Source organism: Hyla sarda, chromosome 5 (genome assembly GCF_029499605.1).
Source record: "Hyla sarda isolate aHylSar1 chromosome 5, aHylSar1.hap1, whole genome shotgun sequence".
Lineage (NCBI taxonomy): Eukaryota > Metazoa > Chordata > Amphibia > Anura > Hylidae > Hyla > Hyla sarda.
This window is the reverse complement of record NC_079193.1, coordinates 73,033,195-73,056,215: the sequence shown is the minus strand read 5'-3', so window position 1 is coordinate 73,056,215 and position 23,021 is coordinate 73,033,195. Positions and strand designations below refer to the sequence as shown.

Here is a 23,021-nt window from a genome sequence, read left to right as displayed (position 1 = left end):
ACAAATTGATAGCATACTTTTATCTTTAATATTTTAAGTACTGTTTTTAATCATGTCTTCTATATGTTTTTATGGGTAACTTGTAGGGTATTTATATGTATTCACGTTCAATAAACTTTGATATTACTTTGCACAAATCTTTCAGTTTTTTTTTTTTATTTGTTAAGCTTATAGTTTTAGGTATTGTAATACATTGAGGTATTCTAACCTATTTTCATTGGATGTGTATTTTAAGTATAAGTAGTGATGTGTTTGTACCTGTTGAATATTTCCTTCCCTTTGCAGCATCTTTATACAGAGAACCCAGAATGTCTCCCATGGACCTTGATATCTTCATGTCATGATGATGCTTTGTTCCCACCGGCTGTACATACTATGAGTTAGAGGACAAGAGAGAGACATGTACTTTTTTCTATTAGATCATTTATTATTATCATCATCATCACTAGAGATGAGCGAACTTACAGTAAATTCGATTCGTCACAAACTTCTCGGCTCGGCAGTTGATGACTTATCCTGCATAAATGAGTTCAGCTTTCAGGTGCTCTGGTGGGCTGGAGACTCTCCTAGGACTGTATCCACCTTTTCCAGCCCACCGGAGCACCTGAAAGCTGAACTCATTTATGCAGGAAAAGTCATCAACTGCCGAGCCGAGAAGTTCGTGGCGAATCAAATTTACTGTAAGTTCGCTCATCTCTAATCATCACACAGTAACATAGAACAATAAATGTTACAGAGCCACAAAAACAATAATAAAACAAACAAAAAAAAGAAAACTAGAAGTGCACACATCTGCTGTATACATCCAGGATCTACAAACGAAAGCTAAGGGTGCGTTCACACGACCGTCTGTCCCCGTTTTTTTTTTTTTAATCCCCTTTCGGTTCCATTCTTGCAGGCTGTAAACTTAAATTAAAAACAGTTTAAAAAAATCCCATTCATGTCACTGGGATGTTTTTACAATCCTTTTACATCCGTTTGTACCCGTCTGCACCCATTTCCGTTTTTTTGACGGCAGAAAAAATGGCACATGCAGTATTTTTTCTTCCGTCAAGAAAACGGAAGGAAAAAAAAAACGGATACAGTAAATTTAACATTGAAGTCTATGGAAAACGGATGAGCCTTTCATGTCATTCGTTTTCATCCGTTTTTTCAATCCGTTTTTTGATCCGTTTTTAATTGTTGTTGTTTATTAACTGAACAATAACGGATCCAAACGGAAAACATCATTTTGCATCTGTTATTGTCAGGTTTTTTTTATGTCCGTTTTTATTTTTGACGGGAGAAGAACGTGACGGGTCTAGACGGCCGTGTGAATGCAGCCTATGCTGGATGAATGAATGTGCTGCTTCTTTACTTTATTGAATGCAGGTGTGATACACAAGGCAGGAGGCTGTTGTATCCTTGTGCATCACACCTGCATTCAATAAAGAAAACTGGACAGGGACGAGTGCTGCAGCCATTGCATTCTTCTGGCTTGGCCCCTGTATAATTGAAGCGCATGCACTGAATTGCTGTCTATTAGTGCCTTTCTATAGCGCTGTTCACCTGTGCCAGGGCATGCTGCTCCTTTAGTCACCAGGTAAGGATGACTCCATATTGTCTCAATACACTGTGTACTGTACAGGACCCTGAAGAAGCACCTGCCCTCTATGTATAAAGTGAATTATAGCTTTTAGCAGCTATTTCTGACTCTTATATGTAAGGACCGACTTTATCTGGATCCCTTATCTTGTCATTTTTGACAGTGAGTTCACCCAAATTTAATACAATCAAAGAGAAAACATAGCCTGCACTCACCGCACAGTACGGGTATCACGGCCTCGGATTCCGGACCTCCTCGGTGACGTGGGAGTAGCAGACGCTGCTAACAGCGCTCAGAAAATGGGACACAGCCAGCGGTTTCGCGTTACAATCAACGCTTCTTCCGGCCCCGGAGGGGCCGGAAGAAGCATTGACTGTAACGCGAAACCGGAGGGGCCGGAAGAAGCGTTGACTGTAACGCGAAACCGGAGGGGCCGGAAGAAGCGTTGACTGTAACGCGAAACCGGAGGGGCCGGAAGAAGCGTTGACTGTAACGCGAAACCGGAGGGGCCGGAAGAAGTGTTGACTGTAACGCGAAACCGCCGGCTGTTGCCCATTTTCTGAGCGCTGTCAGCAGCGGCTGCTACTCCCACGTCACCGAGGAGGTCCGGAATCCGAGGCGGTGATACCCGTACTGTGCGGTGAGTGCAGGCTATGTTTTCTCTTTGATTGTACTATGTTTACTGAAGTCGACTCTCTGTCCTAGCACCACCGCGGGTTTTTGAACTAAGACTCCCAGAGCTGTCCTTGGTCCATAATAGTGGATTTGGATACAAGTTGCTAGTGCCGCTGTTTTTTCTGTTCTCTTGAGAAGTGTATGTTGTCACCCAAATTTAACCCAATACACGTGGTTATAGTACGGGTGAACCAGATTAAAATGATGTATAACTTACCCAGATCTGCGTTCCGGTTTTGGAAATATACAATTTATTAACCAGCATTGTTAATCTGGAAATGGTAATAAAGGTCTCGGCATACCCAGCATTCCTGTCTTCATCCCCTTAGCCCCGATATTCCGTCCAATTCATGAAAATTCATGGGACCGCTTGGCCATGAGAGCACGAGGGGGGTGGGCATATTGCTGCAGAGGGGATGGAGGCAGAGATGATAGGTATCCTGGGTGGGCCTTAATTAATTCAAATCTGAGTAAAAAACACTTTGGGGGGAACTTATTATTGTATTTACATGGCTTTTTTTCTGCACATTAGTTGCAAATTTTTGTGCATAATGATTTGCGTAAAATTTTGCCAACTTTTCCGCTTCCACACCGCTTGAGTAACTTTATCAAAATCGGATTAAGTCCCATTTTCTTTGATTATTGCAATGGTAGCTGATTTATAAATTGCCACAGTTAAAGGAAATCTGCAGTAAATTAAACTTATCCCCTATCCACAAGTGTCTGATCTAAGGGGTCTGAATGCTGGTGCAGAAGGCGTGCCAGCCACAGCATGACAGCACGGCTGACAGGCCTCCTCTATGTATTTCTATGGGAGAGGTGGGGATGCAGCGATTGTGCCTTCCCGCCTCTCCCATAGAGCTGAATGGAGGGAGCGTGTCCGTGGAGCTCAGTGAGCTCGATGCTACGCGCATTAGCCGATACACAGCGCGGCAATGCCAGGACCCCGTTAGGAAGATCGCGGGGGGCCCCAGTGGTCAGATAAGTGTATTTTGTTGCAGTTGTCCTTTAAGAATTCAAGCACATTTTTGGGCAATCTTGGAAATGTTTGTACAATCTCACTTCAGCCAGGACTACACTTTAAAACTATTTAGCCATTTATAAGGCACGTGTGCCATTATGATAAATTTAGCACAGGTATACATGACGTACAACTGGCAAAACAGTGTAAGAAATCTCTTCAAATACACAACCCCTCCCTACAACCCCCCCCCCCACCACCACATAATACCTAATAACAACCATACTGGATGTAATGCAGCTTTAATGAAAATAGAAGAGACATAAAAAATACTCAAATACTTTTTTTGAAGATCAAGAAAGTTGCTGGTACCCATAGACAAGACGATACTTACTAAGTTTTTCATTGGTGCTTTAGCTAGTATCTTCAGGCTCTTGTGAGATGGATTCATATCCATGTGCTCTATAGCTTTATCCAAGTCATCCTGGTACTTCAGTGGTACAATGAGCTATACGCAGAACATAATATATCATTATTATTATTCTTAATCATAATAAGCATTATTGTTATGACACAGTTGACATCATGTATGCAAACATATTGTATCCCAACTCATTGCTTGTTAAAAAATGTCAGACATATTACCAGCAGAGGGCGCTGCCATAGCAAAGAAAATACTCTTTATGTTATAGGGATAGTTATTTTTCATATAGCAAAAGCTGATAGCAAGACAATATAGTATTGCAAATTTATCACTAATGGCTACCGGGGTTTTGGTTTAAGTAAACTATGTTGCTCATATGGAAGAGCAATATATCAGTACTAATATGGTTAAAAAATTATGAATTACTTCTTGTTTTCACAGTATTACAATACATCTAGTCTTAAAGGTATACTCCACTGCTCAGCGTTTCAAACAAATTGTTCCGAAAGCTGGAGCCGGCGCCGGGAGCTCGTGATCTCATAGCCCTGCCCCCTCATGATGTCACATCCCGCCCCCTCAATGGGAGGGGGCATGACAGGCTACAGTGATGACTGACCTTCTGGAAGTTTCTCCCATCTGAACACAGGATCTTTATAGTTCAGCAAGAGTGACCATTGGGTTTTTTGTCACATCTTTTATCAAAGCCCTTCTACCCCAATTACTTAGTTTGGTGGGGCGGCCAACTATAGGAAAGGGTCCTGGTTATTCCATAAGTCTTCAACCTAAGAACTATGGAGGCCACTGTGCTCTTTATTGTGCCACTGAATTTTTTGTAACCTTCTCCAGATCGGTGTCTCAACACAATCCTGTCTCTGAGCTCTACATGCAGTCATTCCCCCCTCATGGCTTGGTTGTTTTTTTTTCTCTGATATACATTATCAGCTTTGAGACTTTATATAGACAGGGCTGTGTCCTTCCAAATCCTGTCCAATCACCTGAATTTACCACAGGTGACTCTGATCACAGAGGAGAAACATCTCAGAAGAGGAGCAAGAAAATTGGGAGGAGCCAGAGTTACATTTCAAGTGTCTAGAATTCTGTTTACACCTATTTATTATGGGGTACCTAATGCTTAATTTTTTTTTTTTTTAGCACAAGGAAGGAACATAACAAAATGTGAAAAAAAAACATAAAAAGGGTCTGAAGACTTGCATTGAGGGGGCATGACCATTAGGGGGCATGACCATTGAGGGGGCATGACCATGATATCATGAGGGGCGTGGTCGACCCTTGCAGCGCGAAAGCAGCATTCAGAACATTCAGTTCTGAATGCTGGCCAGTGGAGTACCCCTTTAAGTATAATAATATTTTCCGATCCCCCCCAGTAACCTCAGATTGCGGCCCTTATAAGGCAGTCTTCTAGCTTGTAGCTCTATGTAAGGCCTATTAAGAAACCTGCCTGCAGTGACTACGGCGAGTAATAAAGTATTTCCCCGATGTGGCTGTTATCCCAGCAGGTCAATCACTGTGTCCCTGCTGCTATCTATCTCCCTCTATTCTGGCTGAATACAGCACTCCTAACCAATTCTTATCCTTGGACCGTATATATCTGCCTTCACGTGGGCCCTGGGGCACCACAGACACACAAGCCGCATGGAGCCCTCCACTACCATCTGGACACAACTACATCTAATAGATGTTTATGCAAAACTTACAAACTTTTTATTGACATCTACAGTAATAAAACAACTTGTACGATTTGAATTGCACAACCATGTCATGTGATTCACAGCACCCAACCCTTGCACCTAGTTTTTACACCATTTTTCTCTTTCTTAAAATGGTACTTTTTTTTTATCAACTGGTGCCAGAAAGTTCAGATTTGTAAGTTACTTCTATTAAAAAGTAGTAGTAGTATTCAGCAGCTAATAAGTCCATTTTAGGAGTTGTCCAGAGCAGCATATGTTTGTTATGGGGATTTTCTCCTACTCTGGACAGTTCTTAAAATGGACAGAGATGTCAGCAGAGAGCACTGTGCTCGTGATGTCAGCAGAGAGCTCTGTGTTCCAAAAAGAAAAGAATTTCCTCTGTAGTATTCAGCAGCTAATAAGTACTGGAAGGATTAAGATTTTTTAATAGAAGTTATTTACTAATCTCTTTAACATTCTTGCACCAGTTGATTTAAAGAAAAAAAATAAAGTTTTCCACCGGTGTACCCCTTCAATCCACTAAGATTTTAGCTTTATTATTCCTTCCTTCTAATGATCTGCTACTAACATGTAATACTCCCACACATTACCAGCAGAACGTCAGCTGCTGTCTACATTTCTCCTGTATTCTGTCCATGGCGGAGCAGAAATTCCACTTCCCCTTGGATTCCCCGCTCTATTATTAGCATCACAACTGAGTGCAAGGGAAGTGTTACAAAGATTCAGTATATGCTTTAAAGTCAATGTCTAACTTTAAAGGGGTATTCCAGGCAAAAACTTTTTATATATATATCAACTGGCTCCGGAAAGTTAAACAGATTTGTAAATTACTTCTATTAAAAAATCTTAATCCTTCCAATAGTTATTAGCTTCTGAAGTTTTCTGTCTAACTGCTCAATGATGATGTCAAGTCCCGGGAGCTGTGCTTGATGGGAGAATATCCCTTGCATGATGAGAGAATATCCCCATAGGAACTGCACAGCTCCCGGGACGTGAGTCATCAGAGAGCAGTTAGACAGAAAAAAACAACTCAACTTCAGAAGCTAATAACTATTGGAAGGATTAAGATTTTCTAATCGAAGTAATTTACCAATCTAACATTTGAGAGAGCATAGAAAATAAGCGGCACTCACCACAAACAGCTAGCGACAACTTCTTTATTTCTTAGGCGTGCAGTAAAACATGCAGGTGCAGGGAGACAAGGACGCCGGGGAATCCGGCTGAATCCGGATTCCCCGGCGTCCTTGTCTCCCTGCACCTGCATGTTTTACTGCACGCCTAAGAAATAAAGAAGTTGTCGCTAGCTGTTTGTGGTGAGTGCCGCTTATTTTCTATGCTCTCTCAAATGTTTGATTCATGACTCTGTCCTGGCTGAGCACCCCACAAGCAGCGACACACATACACACCTGTTCCATCAAGAGCGAATATCAGGCTGCATGGTTGGCTGTGCCGAACGCTGTTTCTTACTACAAGCATTAATTTACAAATCTGTTTAACTTTCCGGAGCCAGTTGATATATAAAAAAAAGTTTTGGCCTGGAATACCCCTTTAAATCACTTTCTTAATTCATGTTTATAACAGTTGGAGCTCCATTTTTTAATAGAGAGCTCTACATACTGGTACAGACCTATTGTCTGAATAACAAAAATCTGGTTGCCTTGGTGTACCCCAACCTGTGGCTCTCCAGCTGTTGCAAAAATAAAACGGTGTGCAGCAAAAGCCATTCCTCGCACCAAGTGCAGAATTTTTTATTTATTTAGTAAAGTTATGGTATATAATCTGGTTTTGTTATATCTTAAAGGGGTACTCCGCCCCTAGACATCTTATCCCCTATATAAAGGATATGGGATAAGATGTCTGATTGCGGGGGTCCCGCAGCTGGGACCCCCACAATCTCTGTGCAGCTCCCAGCATTTGTTTAGAATGCTGGGTGTGGGTGGTGGGGGTAGTGACGTCATGGCCACGCCCCCTCAATGCAAGTCTATGGGAGGGGGTGTGGCAACTGCCATGCCCCCTTCCATAGACTTGCAATGAGGGGACATGGTGTGACGTCACGAGGGGGCGTGGCCATGACGTCACTATCCCCCCCGCTACACACCCCCACCCACACCCAGCGTTTACAACAAAATGTTCCAAATGCTGGGCAGTGGAGTACCCCTTTAATGACCAATGGGAGTCTGAGCTCTGGGACCCCCACTGGTTGTAAGAATTAAGGGGACATCCATGTAGAGGCTTTGGAGCTCAGTATCAGGAAAACAGACCTCCAACTGTCGTAAGAAAAAATCAATTTAGCAGTTATCTCAGAATTTTGTAGATTAGGTTAAAATGTTGTTTTTTACAGTAAACCTAGTAAATCAGCTGCTGCAGAACTTTCCGTAGTCACTCTCTGGAGGTGATGCAATATCATGACAGTGTACTAGTCCTACAGCAATAACACAGGCCAGAACATGAAGTCATCTCATTAAATAAAACTGTTCTGGGATGCACAAATCTATCAAAACAAAGCACGTATTACCTCATTGTTTGAATAGTGCAAGTCCAATGTTTGCCCAAACACATCTGTAACTTTCTGCAGCACATCCTTGAGCTTTACCGGCCTTCTGAATTCAATAATCCTGTTAGAAGGAAAGAAGCATAGATATCAGTAATATACATATGGTCCAGGGGATTATCTAATCTGGGAGATTAGCTCCGTAGGGCCAGACAAATCACAGCAAATAGCAGTCAGAGACAGGGACTCTTAAAGGGGTACTCCACCCCTAGACATCTTACCCCCTGTCCAAAGGATAGGGGATAAGATGTCTGATTGCGATCTCTGCTGTAGCACCCCAGACATCTGGTGCATGGAGCGAACTTCGCTCCATGCCGGATGACTGGCAATGTGGGGCGGAGGCTAGTGATGTCACTACACGCCCCGCTCGTGACATCACAGCCATGCCCCCTCAAGGCAAATCTATGGGACTTGCATTGAGGGGGCACGGCCGTGACGTCATGTGCCTCCGGAGTTCCTGTGCTGCACCCGACGCCCTAAACAAACGCCCAGTGGCGGGACCCCGCGATCAGACATTTTATCCCCTATCCTTTGGATAGGGGATAAGATGTCTAGGGGGGGAGTACCCCTTTATGTGGCTTCTGTTGTATTTATTTTCCCGCAAATGAAAACACAGCCTCTAAATATATGGGCTCAGTATTTATCACCTATGCTTACTTGGGGCCAATCTATAAATCTGGACTGGCCCAGAAAGGCACTCCGGCTCTGCCATAGAGTTGTATTGAGGGGGCGTGTCAGCCGCCGCTTCGTGCGGAGGTCGACACGCCCCCTTCGCTCGGGCTGTTGGGGCCCCGTACAGGAGATCCAGGCCCCAGTGGTCGGACCCCCCGCGATCTGCAACTTATCCCCTATCCTTAGGATAGAGGATAAGTTGTTCACCACTGGACTACTCCTTTAAAAGGCCCCACTACCAAACCTGCCAAGGCGGGATACTGCCACGCCAGTGATTGGATGAGGAACAGTGTGACACTCTGGGCCCTGATGCCAATCCAGGCATGGGCGTCACAATTTCTGAGAGGAAGAGGAGCGCTGCCAGTGACCAGAGCTGGATATCGGAGGCAGAGCTGGAGGTAAGTATAGGATTATTTTTTTTATACACTGTAAAGTGGGAAAAGTTGTAGAAAAAAAAAATATATAAAAAAAAACAACTCCCGCTGAATAACCCCTTTACAATCTCTTTGGGATGGTTTTGCAACATTTTCTTTAATTAATAAATTACAGAGTTTTATATTTTTGACTCATTTGCCATAAAGGATATCTTGTTTAGGCATAGAACTTTGTGTTATTATTTATGCAACATTGCTTTAACATTTTTACATGCTGTGAACACTTTATTGCCCAGAACTTTTATCCTATATGTTTTTATATACAGTGGTCCCTCAAGTTACAATATGAATTGGTTCCAGGACGACCATTGTATGTTGAAACCATTGTATGTTGAGACCAGAACTCTATGGAAACCTGGTAATTGGTTCTGAAGCCACCAAAATGTCATCCAAAAATAGGAAAAGGTGAGGATTAAAGAAAAATAAGTAGATGACTAATACAGATAAAACAAGTTCTTACATATAAAAGTAATAAAGATCTGCTGGGAACTGTTATCACTGTCTATGTCAGTGTTTCCCAACCAGGGTGCCTCCAGTTGTTGCAAAACTACAACTCCCAGCATGCCCGGACAGCCGTTGGCTGTCCGGGCATGCTGGGAGTTGTAGTTTTGCAACAGCTGGAGGCACCCTGGTTGGGAAACAATGGTTTATGTAGAGGACAGGAGCTTCTTCAGGGTCCTATACAGTACACACAGTGTCCCAAATGGAGCCGCCCTTACTTGGTAAAATGCCCATTCTGATTGGTCAGTTCCTCCAGTTGTGACAGGTATCACAGATCTGGACTGTCTGTACATTGTAAGTTGAGTCTGGTTTCAAGTTACAATGGTCCAGAAAAGACCATTGTATGTTGAAACTATTGTATGTTGAGGCCATTTTAAGTTGAGGGATCACTGTATAAACATTTCTTTTGGCCTCTTATGGCAACTTACACATTTTTCTAAACATGGTGAGAAAGTAGATGATTATGTTCATTCTTCAAGCGGAATCCGCTAGCAGAACTCAATAGAAGTCAATGGTATAAAAAAAATTCCGCCCAACATCGTTTTCGCGCGGAATTTGTGCAGAATTCGCGCGGAAATGGCTGGAAAACCCTTCACTTCTTTCTCCCCCATTTCCGCTCGCAATTCCGCGCAAATTGTCCACGAATTGCATGCAAATTTTGCGCAAAAATAAAATTCTTTTTTCCGCCCGTAAATTTTTGGGCGTGAATTACTCTCGATTTACTACGTGTGAATGCACCCTTAATCAATGAACCTGGAAGTGTAAAATAAATATAATTTCTGGTCCAACACCACCTTTTTATACAATTTTGTACACTATACTGTTATTACTACTAAACTATAGGACATTGATGAACATTATAATACTAGGGATTGATATTTTTGCTCGAGCCCCTGTAAAGTACAAATTTACTACTATGACATTACAATGGATTCCTGCACAGGCCTGATGAGGTGCCCCATGGTGATGTCAGCAGAATGAAAGGGTTCCTATCAGCGGGGCCCCTAAGAATGGAGCTATGGATAAATGCAATGGATATATTGTACTGTGAGTAATGTCTTTGAAGCCTGTGGCTGTGAATTTGCCGGACCTGGCACAGGCTTAGCCTCTGATCAGCACTCGCTCTGTAGATGACTCACATTTGCCTATATTTTCCTCCAGATCATTTGCAACTAATTCCATAATTCACTGCAAGTGTTATTATGTCTTGAGTGCCCCGCGGAGACGTATTGCTGTCTAATGGTTGAGACATTTTAGACCTCTTGTTATATTGATGTCCAGCAACAGAAACCTCCAGGGGTAGATTTGGCAAGCTGGCGGCACTTTCCACTGTGATTATTTTAGCTTTTTCCTATTTTTCAGCGTAACCAAATACATGCTTCATTTGCTTTTACCAGTAAAGAAAAACCACAGGTGTCTGAGTAAGAACATAGGGGGACATTTATCATTGCCTTTACAACCACTTTTATCTTCTAAATTGCTTTGCAAATTTTGCGCAATTGCGTTTATTGCGCTTTTTTTGGTGGAACATTTTGCAAAGTTGTCTAATGTTCACCACTTTATGCAGTTGACTTGTATTTATTACTTGCCCATGATAATTTAATAAAAACTACGAAAGCTAGCAGGAAACGTAGAAAAGTGTCAAACGGTAGGACCCTACTGACACAGCCGGGAGATGCAGGAGCCATCCCTTAGCACTGCTAAACTACAACTACTCCCATTATGGGAGAGAGTGGAGCAGCATGTGCCGCCTGCTTGTCAAGTTAATAAATGCCGATCGCAGTGGGTTTCAGGAGTATGACCCGCTGCGATCTGTCCCTCCCTCAGCCCCTGGACAACAACTCCCATCATGGACAGAGTCTGTCCATGATGGGAGTAGTAGTCCAAACAGTCCAAAAAAAGTCCTGCAGACGGGAGATGTTCAAGAGCCACGGTACTACAATAACTCCCATCACAGAACAGAGTATGTCCCCTGATGGGAGTAGTAGTCCAGGGGCAGAGGGACAGATCGCACGGGGTCTCACTCCTGAGACCCGCTGCAATCTGAACTTGAAAACCAAGTTCCCAAACAGGAAGACTCCAGCTGTTGCTTAACTACAGCCCCCCTCATTAACTACAGCCCCCGTGATGGGAGTTGTAGTGTAGTAACAATTGGAGGCTCCCTGTTTTGGAACACACTGCATTATGGGCTTTTCCCCGAGGGTAGAGTGACAAAAATGTACTAACCCCTTTTTTGTTCTTTTCTTCTCATTTCAGAAATGTGAATGCAGAGGACTACGTCAGATTCGGTGGACTACGACGATAACCAGCATTTTATTTTATTTCAATAAAAGGGTTAATGAGGGCTGTGGGAGAGTGTTTTTTTTAAATAAAATAATTTATTCAATGTCAAGGTATATAGAGCTGTACTAATGTCTAGTTAGCCTCATAAAATGTGTAGAGAGCTAATAAAAATGTCTTAGTAAGCTAATAACTAGATATCAGATAGCTGCCTAATTGTATAGTAAGTTTAATAAAATGTCTAAGAAGTTAGAAACTACAGGTTAGATAGCTTCGTTAATGTCTAGATAGCACCAATGTCTAGAAAGATTTCTATTGTCTAGATTCAGATACTAGTAAGGGTATCAGAGAATGTAAATATGTTCAATGTTTATTTAGGATGTATAGCAAATTTATAAGTATCATCCTGGTCTAGTCCTAGTTCCTCTGCCTTAGGGAACAGGCGTCGAGGTCGACTTATCTTAAGTAAGGGGGTTTGTGGTGTCCCGGTACCGCATCCCATACGATACCTGTATATAGGTCCCCATAGCCAGAGTCCCTAGGACGTCGGGGTCCTTCTTATCTAGTCCGCCCCTTGTCACCTCTCATCTAGGTATTAGTAATTTAACAGTTTATTCAGGATTTATATAAATATGATTGTACAAATGTATATAATTGGTTAATTACCTGTACGGAGCGTAGCAGGACCTGCGGGTCACGTGATCAGGTAAACTCTATGGTTTTTTGCTTAAGGACCTTTGGAGGTCCCTATGACGTATTGCACCCATTGTTCCTTGTAACGGTGAGTGACAGTTATTCAGACCAATAAAAATGGCCCTGCCCCTGCCCATATAAGGGAGCGGCGGCCCTTGCTCACTCTCTTTCCTCGTGGGCTGTTGTGAGAGAGGGATCTGCGCTGCTGTCATCAGTGAGTTAGGCCCGAGCCTTGCGGCGACGGCTGATCATTACAAAACCGTGAGTGTATCAATCCCTAAGCACTCTGCAAGATCACCGGACCTTATCTATCCCCAAAAATTTGGCCGGATCTTCGCAATTAACCCTAGATTCAGAGATTTATATCCAAAGTCAAGGTCCGCAACAACTTTTAGTCACTGAAGTGTATAGAGACTGTTTGAATGAGACCGTTACTGTTCATTGGATGTACTGCAAGCCTTTAAGTAAAGTTTATCCAAGTTCAAGCTCAACTACCTTGTGGACCTTCAGTCATTTTATGCATGCACCTATCGTTACTGGAAAGGGCGGAGATAGGCCGGAGAATTACCTCAGCATACTAGCCCTCAGTCTGGCGTCACGAACAATAGGGTTAACCTTAACCCCTGATATACTAAAGCAAAACTCTGACTACACAACCACTACCCCAGAGGCCTACCACATATGTATATACTATACATCACTTCTTACCTCATTACACTCTGCATCCGACCCATAGAGTTTATCCTAAAGGCAGTAAGACAACTGCCACAGGGAACAAAAATGACTGTTGCCACCATAAAAAAGCAAGAAAAACCACCACAAGGCAGGAAAAAGCTGTGGCTGTTTTTCTGGTGTTTTTTCTGGTGGAAAAAAAAAAAACCTCCGTGGAATCCGAGCCTCGAAGCAATAGAAGAAAATACCAGTGTCCAGGACACAACACTTTTCCTGTGAGGTGCAGCTCAGGAGTACAAATAGAACTGTGTGGAGATTTAGAACTTTGCACAAAATTTATCATGTGGCTTGCACAAATTTACCAACCAAAACCATCTACAAAAAACATCTACTTACACCAACATTGATAAATTTCCCCATAGAGACAGAGACTGGTGAGCTTTTCTGATCCCTGCACAAAAGCCCCCTTCACCAACCCCTACTAAGTGTAATGACAGCAAAGGAATCATAGATTGTGTCCACATACCTGCATGATGTTTGATCTAGCATGTGTACCTACTATACTTTACACGTAGAGCGAGCGAATGAGATGTTTGCAGTCAGCTGTGACGGTATACACCTCAGTTCTGCCTACCTAGATCAACCATTACCGGGTAGTACATTCACTTGAACAGGAGTGTCACGATGCCGGCTGGCAGGTAGTGGATCCTCTGTGCCAGAGAGGGATTGGCGTGGACCGTGCTAGAGGATCGGTTCTAAGTCACTACTGGTATTCACCAGAGCCCGCCGCAAAGCGGGATGGTCTTGCTGCGGCGGTAGTGACCAGGTCGTATCCCCTAGCAACGGCTCAACCTCTCTGGCTGCTGAAGATAGGCGCGGTACAAGGGAGTAGACAGAAGCAAGGTCGGACGTAGCAGAAGGTCGGGGCAGGCAGCAAGGATCGTAGTCAGGGGCAACGGCAGGAGGTCTGGAACACAGGCTAGGAACACACAAGGAAACGCTTTCACTGGCACTAAGGCAACAAGATCCGGCGAGGGAGTGAAGGGGAAGTGAGGTGATATAGGGAAGTGCACAGGTGTAAACACTAATTGGAACCACTGCGCCAATCAGCGGCGCAGTGGCCCTTTAAATCGCAGAGACCCGGCGCGCGCGCGCCCTAGGGAGCGGGGCCGCGCGCGCCGGGACAGAACTGACGGAGAGCGAGTCAGGTACGGGAGCCGGGGTGCGCATCGCGAGCGGGCGCTACCCGCATCGCGAATCGCATCCCGGCCAGAGGCGGTATCGCAGCGCCCCGGGTCCGTGGAACCGACCGGAGCGCTGCAGTGAGAGGAGTGTAGCGAGCGCTCCGGGGAGGAGCGGGGACCCGGAGCGCTCGGCGTAACAGTACCCCCCCCCTTGGGTCTCCCCCTCTTCTTGGAGCCTGAGAACCTGAGGACCAGACTTTTGTCCAGGATATTGTCCTCAGGTTCCCAGGACCTCTCTTCAGGACCACAACCCTCCCAATCCACTAAAAAGAAGGTTTTCCCTCTGACCTTTTTAGATGCCAAAATTTCCTTGACGGAGAAGATGTCCGAGGAGCCGGAGACAGGAGTGGGGGGAACAGATTTGGGAGAGAAACGGTTAATGATAAGTGGTTTAAGAAGAGAAACATGAAAGGCATTAGGAATACGAAGAGAAGGAGGAAGAAGAAGTTTGTAAGAGACAGGATTAATCTGGCGCAAAATCTTGAAAGGACCAAGATAGCGTGGTCCCAACTTATAGCTAGGGACACGGAAGCGGACATATTTGGCGGAGAGCCATACCTTGTCTCCAGGGGAAAAAATGGGAGGAGCTCTTCTTTTCTTATCCGCGAATCTCTTCATGCGTGAAGAAGCCTGTAAGAGAGAATTTTGGGTCTCTCTCCATATGATGGAAAGATCACGAGAAATTTCATCCACAGCGGGCAGACCAGAGGGCAAGGGGGTAGGGAGGGGGGGAAGAGGGTGACGGCCGTACACCACGAAAAACGGGGATTTGGAGGAAGATTCAGAGATTCTGAAATTATACGAGAATTCGGCCCAAGGTAGAAGATCTGCCCAGTCATCCTGGCGGGAGGAAACAAAATGTCGTAAATAGTCACCCAAGATCTGGTTAATTCTTTCTACTTGTCCATTGGATTGAGGATGGTATGCAGAAGAAAAATTTAATTTAATCTTGAGTTGTTTACAGAGAGCCCTCCAGAATTTAGACACAAATTGGACGCCTCTATCCGAGACGATCTGCGTAGGCAACCCGTGAAGACGAAAAATGTGTACAAAAAATTGTTTAGCCAACTGAGGCGCTGAAGGAAGACCAGGAAGAGGGATGAAATGTGCCATTTTGGAGAATCGATCAACGACCACCCAAATAACAGTGTTGCCATGGGATGGGGGTAAGTCAGTAATAAAATCCATACCAATCAGAGACCAAGGTTGTTCGGGAACAGGCAGAGGAAGAAGAAAACCAGCGGGCTTCTGGCGAGGAGTCTTATCCCGGGCACAGATAGTGCAGGCTCGCACAAAGTCCACCACATCAGTCTCTAGAGTCGGCCACCAATAGAAGCGAGAGATGAGTTGCACAGATTTCTTGATGCCCGCATGACCTGCGAGATGGGAGGAGTGACCCCATTTGAGGATTCCGAGGCGTTGGCGTGGAGAAACAAAGGTCTTTCCTGGAGGAGTTTGCCTGATGGAGGCTGGAGAAGTGGAAATCAGGCAGTCAGGAGGAATGATGTGTTGAGGGGAGAGTTCAATTTCAGAAGCATCTGAGGAACGAGAGAGAGCATCGGCCCTAATGTTCTTATCAGCAGGCCGAAAGTGAATTTCAAAATTAAATCGGGCAAAGAACAGAGACCACCTGGCCTGACGAGGATTCAGCCGTTGGGCAGACTCGAGGTATGAGAGGTTCTTGTGATCGGTGTAAATAATAACTGGAAATCTTGATCCCTCTAGCAGATGCCTCCATTCCTCAAGTGCTAATTTAATGGCTAGAAGCTCTCGATCCCCGATGGAGTAGTTCCTCTCCGCCGGAGAGAAGGTCCTAGAAAAAAACCCACAAGTAACAGCATGCCCGGAAGAGTTTTTTTGTAGAAGGACAGCTCCAGCTCCCACTGAGGAGGCATCAACCTCCAATAGGAAGGGTTTAGATGGGTCAGGTCTGGAGAGCACGGGAGCCGAAGAGAAGGCAGACTTGAGTCGTTTAAAGGCGTCTTCCGCTTGAGGAGGCCAAGACTTGGGATCGGCATTTTTTTTGGTTAAAGCCACAATAGGAGCCACAATGGTAGAAAAATGTGGAATAAATTGCCTGTAATAATTGGCGAACCCCAAAAAACGTTGGATGGCACGGAGTCCGGAGGGGCGTGGCCAATCTAAGACGGCAGAGAGTTTATCTGGATCCATTTGTAGTCCCTGGCCAGAGACCAAGTATCCTAGAAAAGGAAGAGATTGGCATTCAAACAGACATTTCTCAATTTTAGCATAGAGTTGATTGTCACGAAGTCTCTGAAGAACCATACGGACATGCTGGCGGTGTTCTTCTAGATTGGCCGAAAAAATTAGGATATCATCAAGATATACAACAACACAGGAGTATAACAGATCACGAAAAATTTCATTAACAAAGTCTTGGAAGACAGCAGGGGCGTTGCACAGGCCAAAGGGCATGACCAGATACTCAAAGTGTCCATCTCTGGTGTTAAATGCTGTTTTCCACTCATCCCCCTCTCTGATGCGGATGAGGTTATAGGCGCCTCTTAAGTCCAATTTAGTAAAGATGTGGGCACCTTGGAGGCGATCAAAGAGTTCAGAGATGAGGGGTAAGGGGTAGCGGTTCTTAACCGTGATTTTATTAAGTCCGCGGTAGTCAATGCAAGGACGTAGAGAGCCATCTTTTTTGGACACAAAGAAAAATCCGGCTCCGGCAGGAGAGGAGGATTTACGGATAAAGCCCTTTTTTAGATTCTCCTGGACGTATTCAGACATGGCAAGAGTCTCTGGGGCAGAGAGAGGATAAATTCTGCCCCGGGGTGGAGTAGTGCCCGGGAGGAGGTCGATAGGACAATCATAAGGCCTGTGAGGAGGTAGAGTCTCCGCTTGTTTTTTGCAGAAAACATCCGCGAAGTCCGTATAGGCCTTAGGGAGACCGGTTACTGGAGGAAGCAGAGAGTTACGGCAAGGGTTACTGGGAACCGGTTTTAGACAGTCCTTGGAACAAGAGGGCCCCCAACTCTTGATCTCCCCAGTGGACCAATCCAGGGTTGGGGAATGAAGTTGAAGCCAGGGAAGTCCAAGGAGAATTTCCGAGGTGCAATTGGGGAGGACCAAAAGTTCAATCCTCTCGTGATGAGATCCGATGCTCATTAGAAGGGGCTCCGTGCGGAAACGTATGGAACAGTCCAATCTTTCATTGTTTATACAATTGATGTAAAGGGGTCTGGTGAGACTGGTCACTGGGATGTTGAACCTGTTGACGAGAGAGGCCAAAATAAAATTTCCTGCAGATCCAGAGTCCAAGAAGGCCACAGAAGAGAAGGAGAAGGCAGAGGCAGACATCTGCACAGGCACAGTAAGACGTGGAGAAGCAGAGTGGACATCAAGGATTGTCTCACCCTTGTGCGGAGTCAGGGTACGTCTTTCCAGGCGGGGAGGGCGGATAGGACAATCCCTCAGGAAGTGTTCGGTACTAGCACAGTACAGGCAGAGGTTCTCCATGCGGCGTCGTGTCCTCTCTTGAGATGTCAGGCGAGACCGGTCGACCTGCATAGCCTCCACGGCGGGAGACACAGGAACAGATTGCAGGGAACCAGAGGAGAGAGGAGCCGAGGAGAAGAAACGCCTCGTGCGAACAGAGTCCATATCTTGGCGGAGCTCCTGACGCCTTTCGGAAAAACGCATGTCAATGCGAGTGGCTAGGTGAATAAGTTCATGAAGATTAGCAGGCATTTCTCGTGCGGCCAGAACATCTTTAATGTTGCTGGATAGGCCTTTTTTAAAGGTCGCGCAGAGGGCCTCATTGTTCCAGGATAATTCAGAAGCAAGAGTACGGAATTGTACGGCATACTCGCCAACGGAAGAATTACCCTGGACCAGGTTCAACAGGGCAGTCTCAGCAGAAGAGGCTCGGGCAGGTTCCTCAAAGACACTTCGAATTTCCGAGAAGAAGGAGTGTACAGAGGCAGTGACGGGGTCATTGCGGTCCCAGAGCGGTGTGGCCCAAGCCAGGGCTTTTCCAGACAGCAGGCTGACTACGAAAGCCACCTTAGACCTTTCAGTGGGGAACTGGTCCGACATCATCTCCAAGTGTAATGAACATTGGGAAAGGAAGCCACGGCAAAGAGTCCCCATCAAATTTATCCGGCAAGGATAGTCGTAGTCCAGAAGCGGCCACTCGCTGCGGGGGAGGTACAGGAGCTGGCGGAGGAGATGGTTGCTGGAGCTGTGGTAGTAACTGTTGTAGCATAACAGTCAGTTGAGACAGCTGTTGGCCTTGTTGCGCAATCTGTTGTGACTGCTGGGCGACCACCGTGGTGAGGTCAGCGACAACTGGCAGAGGAACTTCAGCGGGATCCATGGCCGGATCTACTGTCACGATGCCGGCTGGCAGGTAGTGGATCCTCTGTGCCAGAGAGGGATTGGCGTGGACCGTGCTAGAGGATCGGTTCTAAGTCACTACTGGTATTCACCAGAGCCCGCCGCAAAGCGGGATGGTCTTGCTGCGGCGGTAGTGACCAGGTCGTATCCCCTAGCAACGGCTCAACCTCTCTGGCTGCTGAAGATAGGCGCGGTACAAGGGAGTAGACAGAAGCAAGGTCGGACGTAGCAGAAGGTCGGGGCAGGCAGCAAGGATCGTAGTCAGGGGCAACGGCAGGAGGTCTGGAACACAGGCTAGGAACACACAAGGAAACGCTTTCACTGGCACTAAGGCAACAAGATCCGGCGAGGGAGTGAAGGGGAAGTGAGGTGATATAGGGAAGTGCACAGGTGTAAACACTAATTGGAACCACTGCGCCAATCAGCGGCGCAGTGGCCCTTTAAATCGCAGAGACCCGGCGCGCGCGCGCCCTAGGGAGCGGGGCCGCGCGCGCCGGGACAGAACTGACGGAGAGCGAGTCAGGTACGGGAGCCGGGGTGCGCATCGCGAGCGGGCGCTACCCGCATCGCGAATCGCATCCCGGCCAGAGGCGGTATCGCAGCGCCCCGGGTCCGTGGAACCGACCGGAGCGCTGCAGTGAGAGGAGTGTAGCGAGCGCTCCGGGGAGGAGCGGGGACCCGGAGCGCTCGGCGTAACAAGGAGATAAGGCCTACAGATAATAATGCCATAAAACCAAGCTGTACAGGGTAATATAGTCTGCATCATCACAGTACAGAGACGTCACCTCTAGAGCGTCATAGTAAGAAGGAAATTCATCTGAAGAAGATCTGGAGACAGAAGCACTACAAGTAAAAATAGCAGGCCCAATTACAAAATTGGTAACGCTCAAGTAAGAAAGGTGCTTTGCTGTCTGTTTGTCTCCTTGATAAAGCCACTAAAGTGGTGAAACATGTCGGGGATGACAGCTGTGTATTTTTATTAGCAATTCCACTAGGACACATGTCTTTCTAAAGTGCCTGATATATTCAGTTCTAAGACATACACCTGGCTGTTGCTGAGGTTTGGGACCTCCCCAAACACCTCCTCGAGGGGAGATATAAGATCATAGTATTGCCACATATATAAGTGGTTCAACAGTGACTATAGTGACCTTTGCATTAAGTAGCACCTTTGAGTGACTCCATTTTGTCACCTCAACACAACATATGGTGCAATCAACATCCTTGCATAGATTTAGCAATAGGGTTGTCCCACCCATACTGATAGGCTGATCTCTCAGACGCATATGAGTACAGTGGTATTGTGATTTTAATACTTGTGTTCCCTACTTTATTATTTGTTCACAATAAAGGTTAAGTTTTAATAATTAGTGTGACACATGAAATATAGAGGCTTTTTTTGACCCCTAGGGGTTATTTTGTTGTAGCAAGTAAGAAAGGTGGCCCAATAGCAAAAATTGGAATGATTCCATCAAACAGTCAGAATCCTTATGGACAGTCTTGTTCCTCGATTACTAGATATCTCAGTGCTCTACACTATATTATTCAGCGTCTTTTCCCTTTCTTTAATACCACTCAATTTCTGTTTACCCTGCTTTAATTCAGGTACTTAAAGGAGTACTTCAGGATACAAAAAGTTATCCCCCCTGCAATCTCCCGTACTGGACCCCAGGTCTCCTCCCGAATGGGGAGTGTCAACCACAGCACAAAGCAGACAATACTGTGAGAACCTAGCCTTAATGGTTACAAACTGATCATTAAAGGGGTTCTCCGCTGCTCAGCGTTTGGAACAAAATGTTCCGAACGCTTAGAGTCGGTGCCGGGAGCTTGTGACGTCATAGCCCCTTCATGGCGTCACGCCCGTCTTCTCAATGCAAGTCTATGGGAGGGGGCGTGACAGCGTCAAGCCCCCTCCCATAGACTTGCATTGAGAAGACGAGCGTGACGTCATGAAGGGGCAATGACGTCACGAGCTCCCGGCACCGACTCTAAGCGTTCGGAACATTTTGTTCCAAACGCTGAGCAGCGGAGAACCCCTTTAACAATCATTATAAGAACCTCTTCAATCAGCTGCATTGTGGACAATTCGACTGGCCTTACCATAAGAGTACCATACGCAGCATATGCTCTGTGTGTGACCCTACCCTTAGACATCAGAACTTCTCTCCCTCGCACATCAATGCAAAAGAAAGTACCCTACACTATAACAAGGCTGCCACTGTTATTTACTGGGTTATCTCCTGAAACTTCTTTATATATGAATTGGCAGCACCTACCTCTTCTCTCCATTGTATTCAAACTTGATCCGGGCATCCTGCTGAGAGAAGATGTTACAGGAGTTATTTATATGCCAAAATAAACAGTTTTACAGAGAACGTCTACCTTTTATTAGCATTAGCCATATAGTTAGAAAATTCTAAATCTTTGTGATAAAGCTTATTTTTACTATATTTTTATATTTTTATCTGTCCGGGAAGCCATCAATAAGCAGGCTGGGGTGTGGAATCCCATTAACACATAAAATGCTGGGCTACAGTGAGTGTGCAACACACATACTGAGTATACAAAGAGAGGTTCTGGTTTAAGGGTGCGTTCACACGCTAGTAACTAGCAGCGGATTTTCCGCTGCATGAAATCCGCTGCGAGTTACGCTACCATTGATTTAAATGAGTCCACAGACAGTCCGCAATAGTGTCAGATTTGCGGACTGTCCGCTGACCCATTCAAATGAATGGTAGCATAACTCGCAGCAGATTTCCCGCAGCGGAGAATCCGCTGCTAGTTACTAGCGTGTGAACGCACCCTCAAGGGGTACTCCGATGGAAAACATTATTTTTTTTAAATCAACTGGTGCCAGAAAGTTAAACAGATTTGTAAATGACTTCTATTAAAAAATCTTTACCCATTCCAGTACTTTTTAGCAGCTGTATACTACAGAGGAAATTCTTTTTTTTTTTTTTTTTTTTTTTTTTTATAAAAAAATTTCTTGTCCACAGTGCTCTCTGCTGACACCTGATGCCCGTATCAGGAACTGTCCAGAGCAGGAGAAATCCCCCATAGCAAACCTATGCTTCTCTGGACAGTTCCTGACACAGACAGAGGTGTCAGCAGAGAGCACTGTGGACAAGACTAAAAAGAAATTCAAAAAGAAAAGAATTTCCTCTGTAGCATACAGCTGCTAATAAGTACTGAAAGGATTAAGATTTTTAAATAGAAGTCATTTACAAATATTTTTAACTTTCTGGCACCAGTTCATTTAAAAAAAAAAAAAAAAAGTTTTCCATAGGACTACCCCTTTAATGTTAAAGGGAATGTGTCAAATGACTTATTGTTTAAATCCGGTTTTTATGTTATACATATTTTGTTAAGTATTTTTGTTGATGTTATTCTCATTTTCCGTTTTACTATCAATATTAAAAAATAATTCTGAAATCTTGGAATTTTCATTTTGTTCACTAGGGCTAAAACTAAGCTGAGACTTCCTGATCTGTCTGTGATCATAAGGTGGAAGCATAAGCTGGAAAGTGATCTGTACAGTGAAGTACAGCGAAAGGTGACACCAGTTTATAGATAAATCACTATTCACAATAGCTGAAGCTCAAAGCTCAGCCTTCTACTCCCTGTGAAATGACCTTTGCAAAGGTCACAGAGCATACCCAGTAACATTTCCAATTCATGTGAATAGGACAGCTCCTGTCCATTGTTGCTTCCATCTCCATGGGGCTTGCTATAAAGCATACAGTGGGGATCAAAAGTTTGGGCACCCCAGGTAAAAATTTGTATTAATGTGCCCAACGAAGCCAAGGAAAGATGGAAAAATCTCCAAAAGGCATTAAATTACAGATCAGACATTCTTATAATATGTCAACAAAAGTTAGATTTTATTTCCATCATTTACACTTTCAAAATAACAGAAAACAAAAAAATAGCATCTGCAAAAGTTTGGGCACCCTGCAGAGTTAATATCTTGTACTGCCCCCTTTGGCAAGTATCACAGCTTGTAAACGCTTTTTGTAGCCAGCATGAGAGTCTTTCAATTCTTGTTTGAGGTATCTTTGCCCATTCTGCCTTACAAAAGTCTTCCAGTTCTTTGAGATTCCTGGGCTGTCTGTCACGCACTGCTCTTTAAAGGTCTATCCATAGATTTTCAATTATGTTGAGGTCAGGAGATTGTGAAGGCCATGGCAAAACCTTCAGTTTACACCTCTTGATGTAATCCCCCGTGGATTTCGAGGTGTGTTTAGGATCATTATCCATT

General features: G+C 44.9%; 1 protein-coding gene across 7 annotated transcripts in view; it reads right to left on the bottom strand.

Moving 5' to 3' along the window:
• Positions 1–23,021, bottom strand: part of LOC130273234 (mitogen-activated protein kinase kinase kinase 3-like) — a 209,900-nt gene that overhangs the window by 27,149 nt on the left and 159,730 nt on the right. For 6 of the 7 annotated variants that reach the window (XM_056519672.1, XM_056519670.1, XM_056519673.1 and 3 more), the window contains 4 exons: positions 21,040–21,080; positions 7,870–7,969; positions 3,616–3,729; positions 259–373 (listed from right to left, as the gene is read on the bottom strand). In XM_056519672.1, the coding sequence (XP_056375647.1) occupies positions 259–373; positions 3,616–3,729; positions 7,870–7,969; positions 21,040–21,080 (370 nt within the window). The remainder of the gene's footprint in view (positions 1–258; positions 374–3,615; positions 3,730–7,869; positions 7,970–21,039; positions 21,081–23,021) is intronic. The other variant, XM_056519671.1, reaches the window with a different exon arrangement.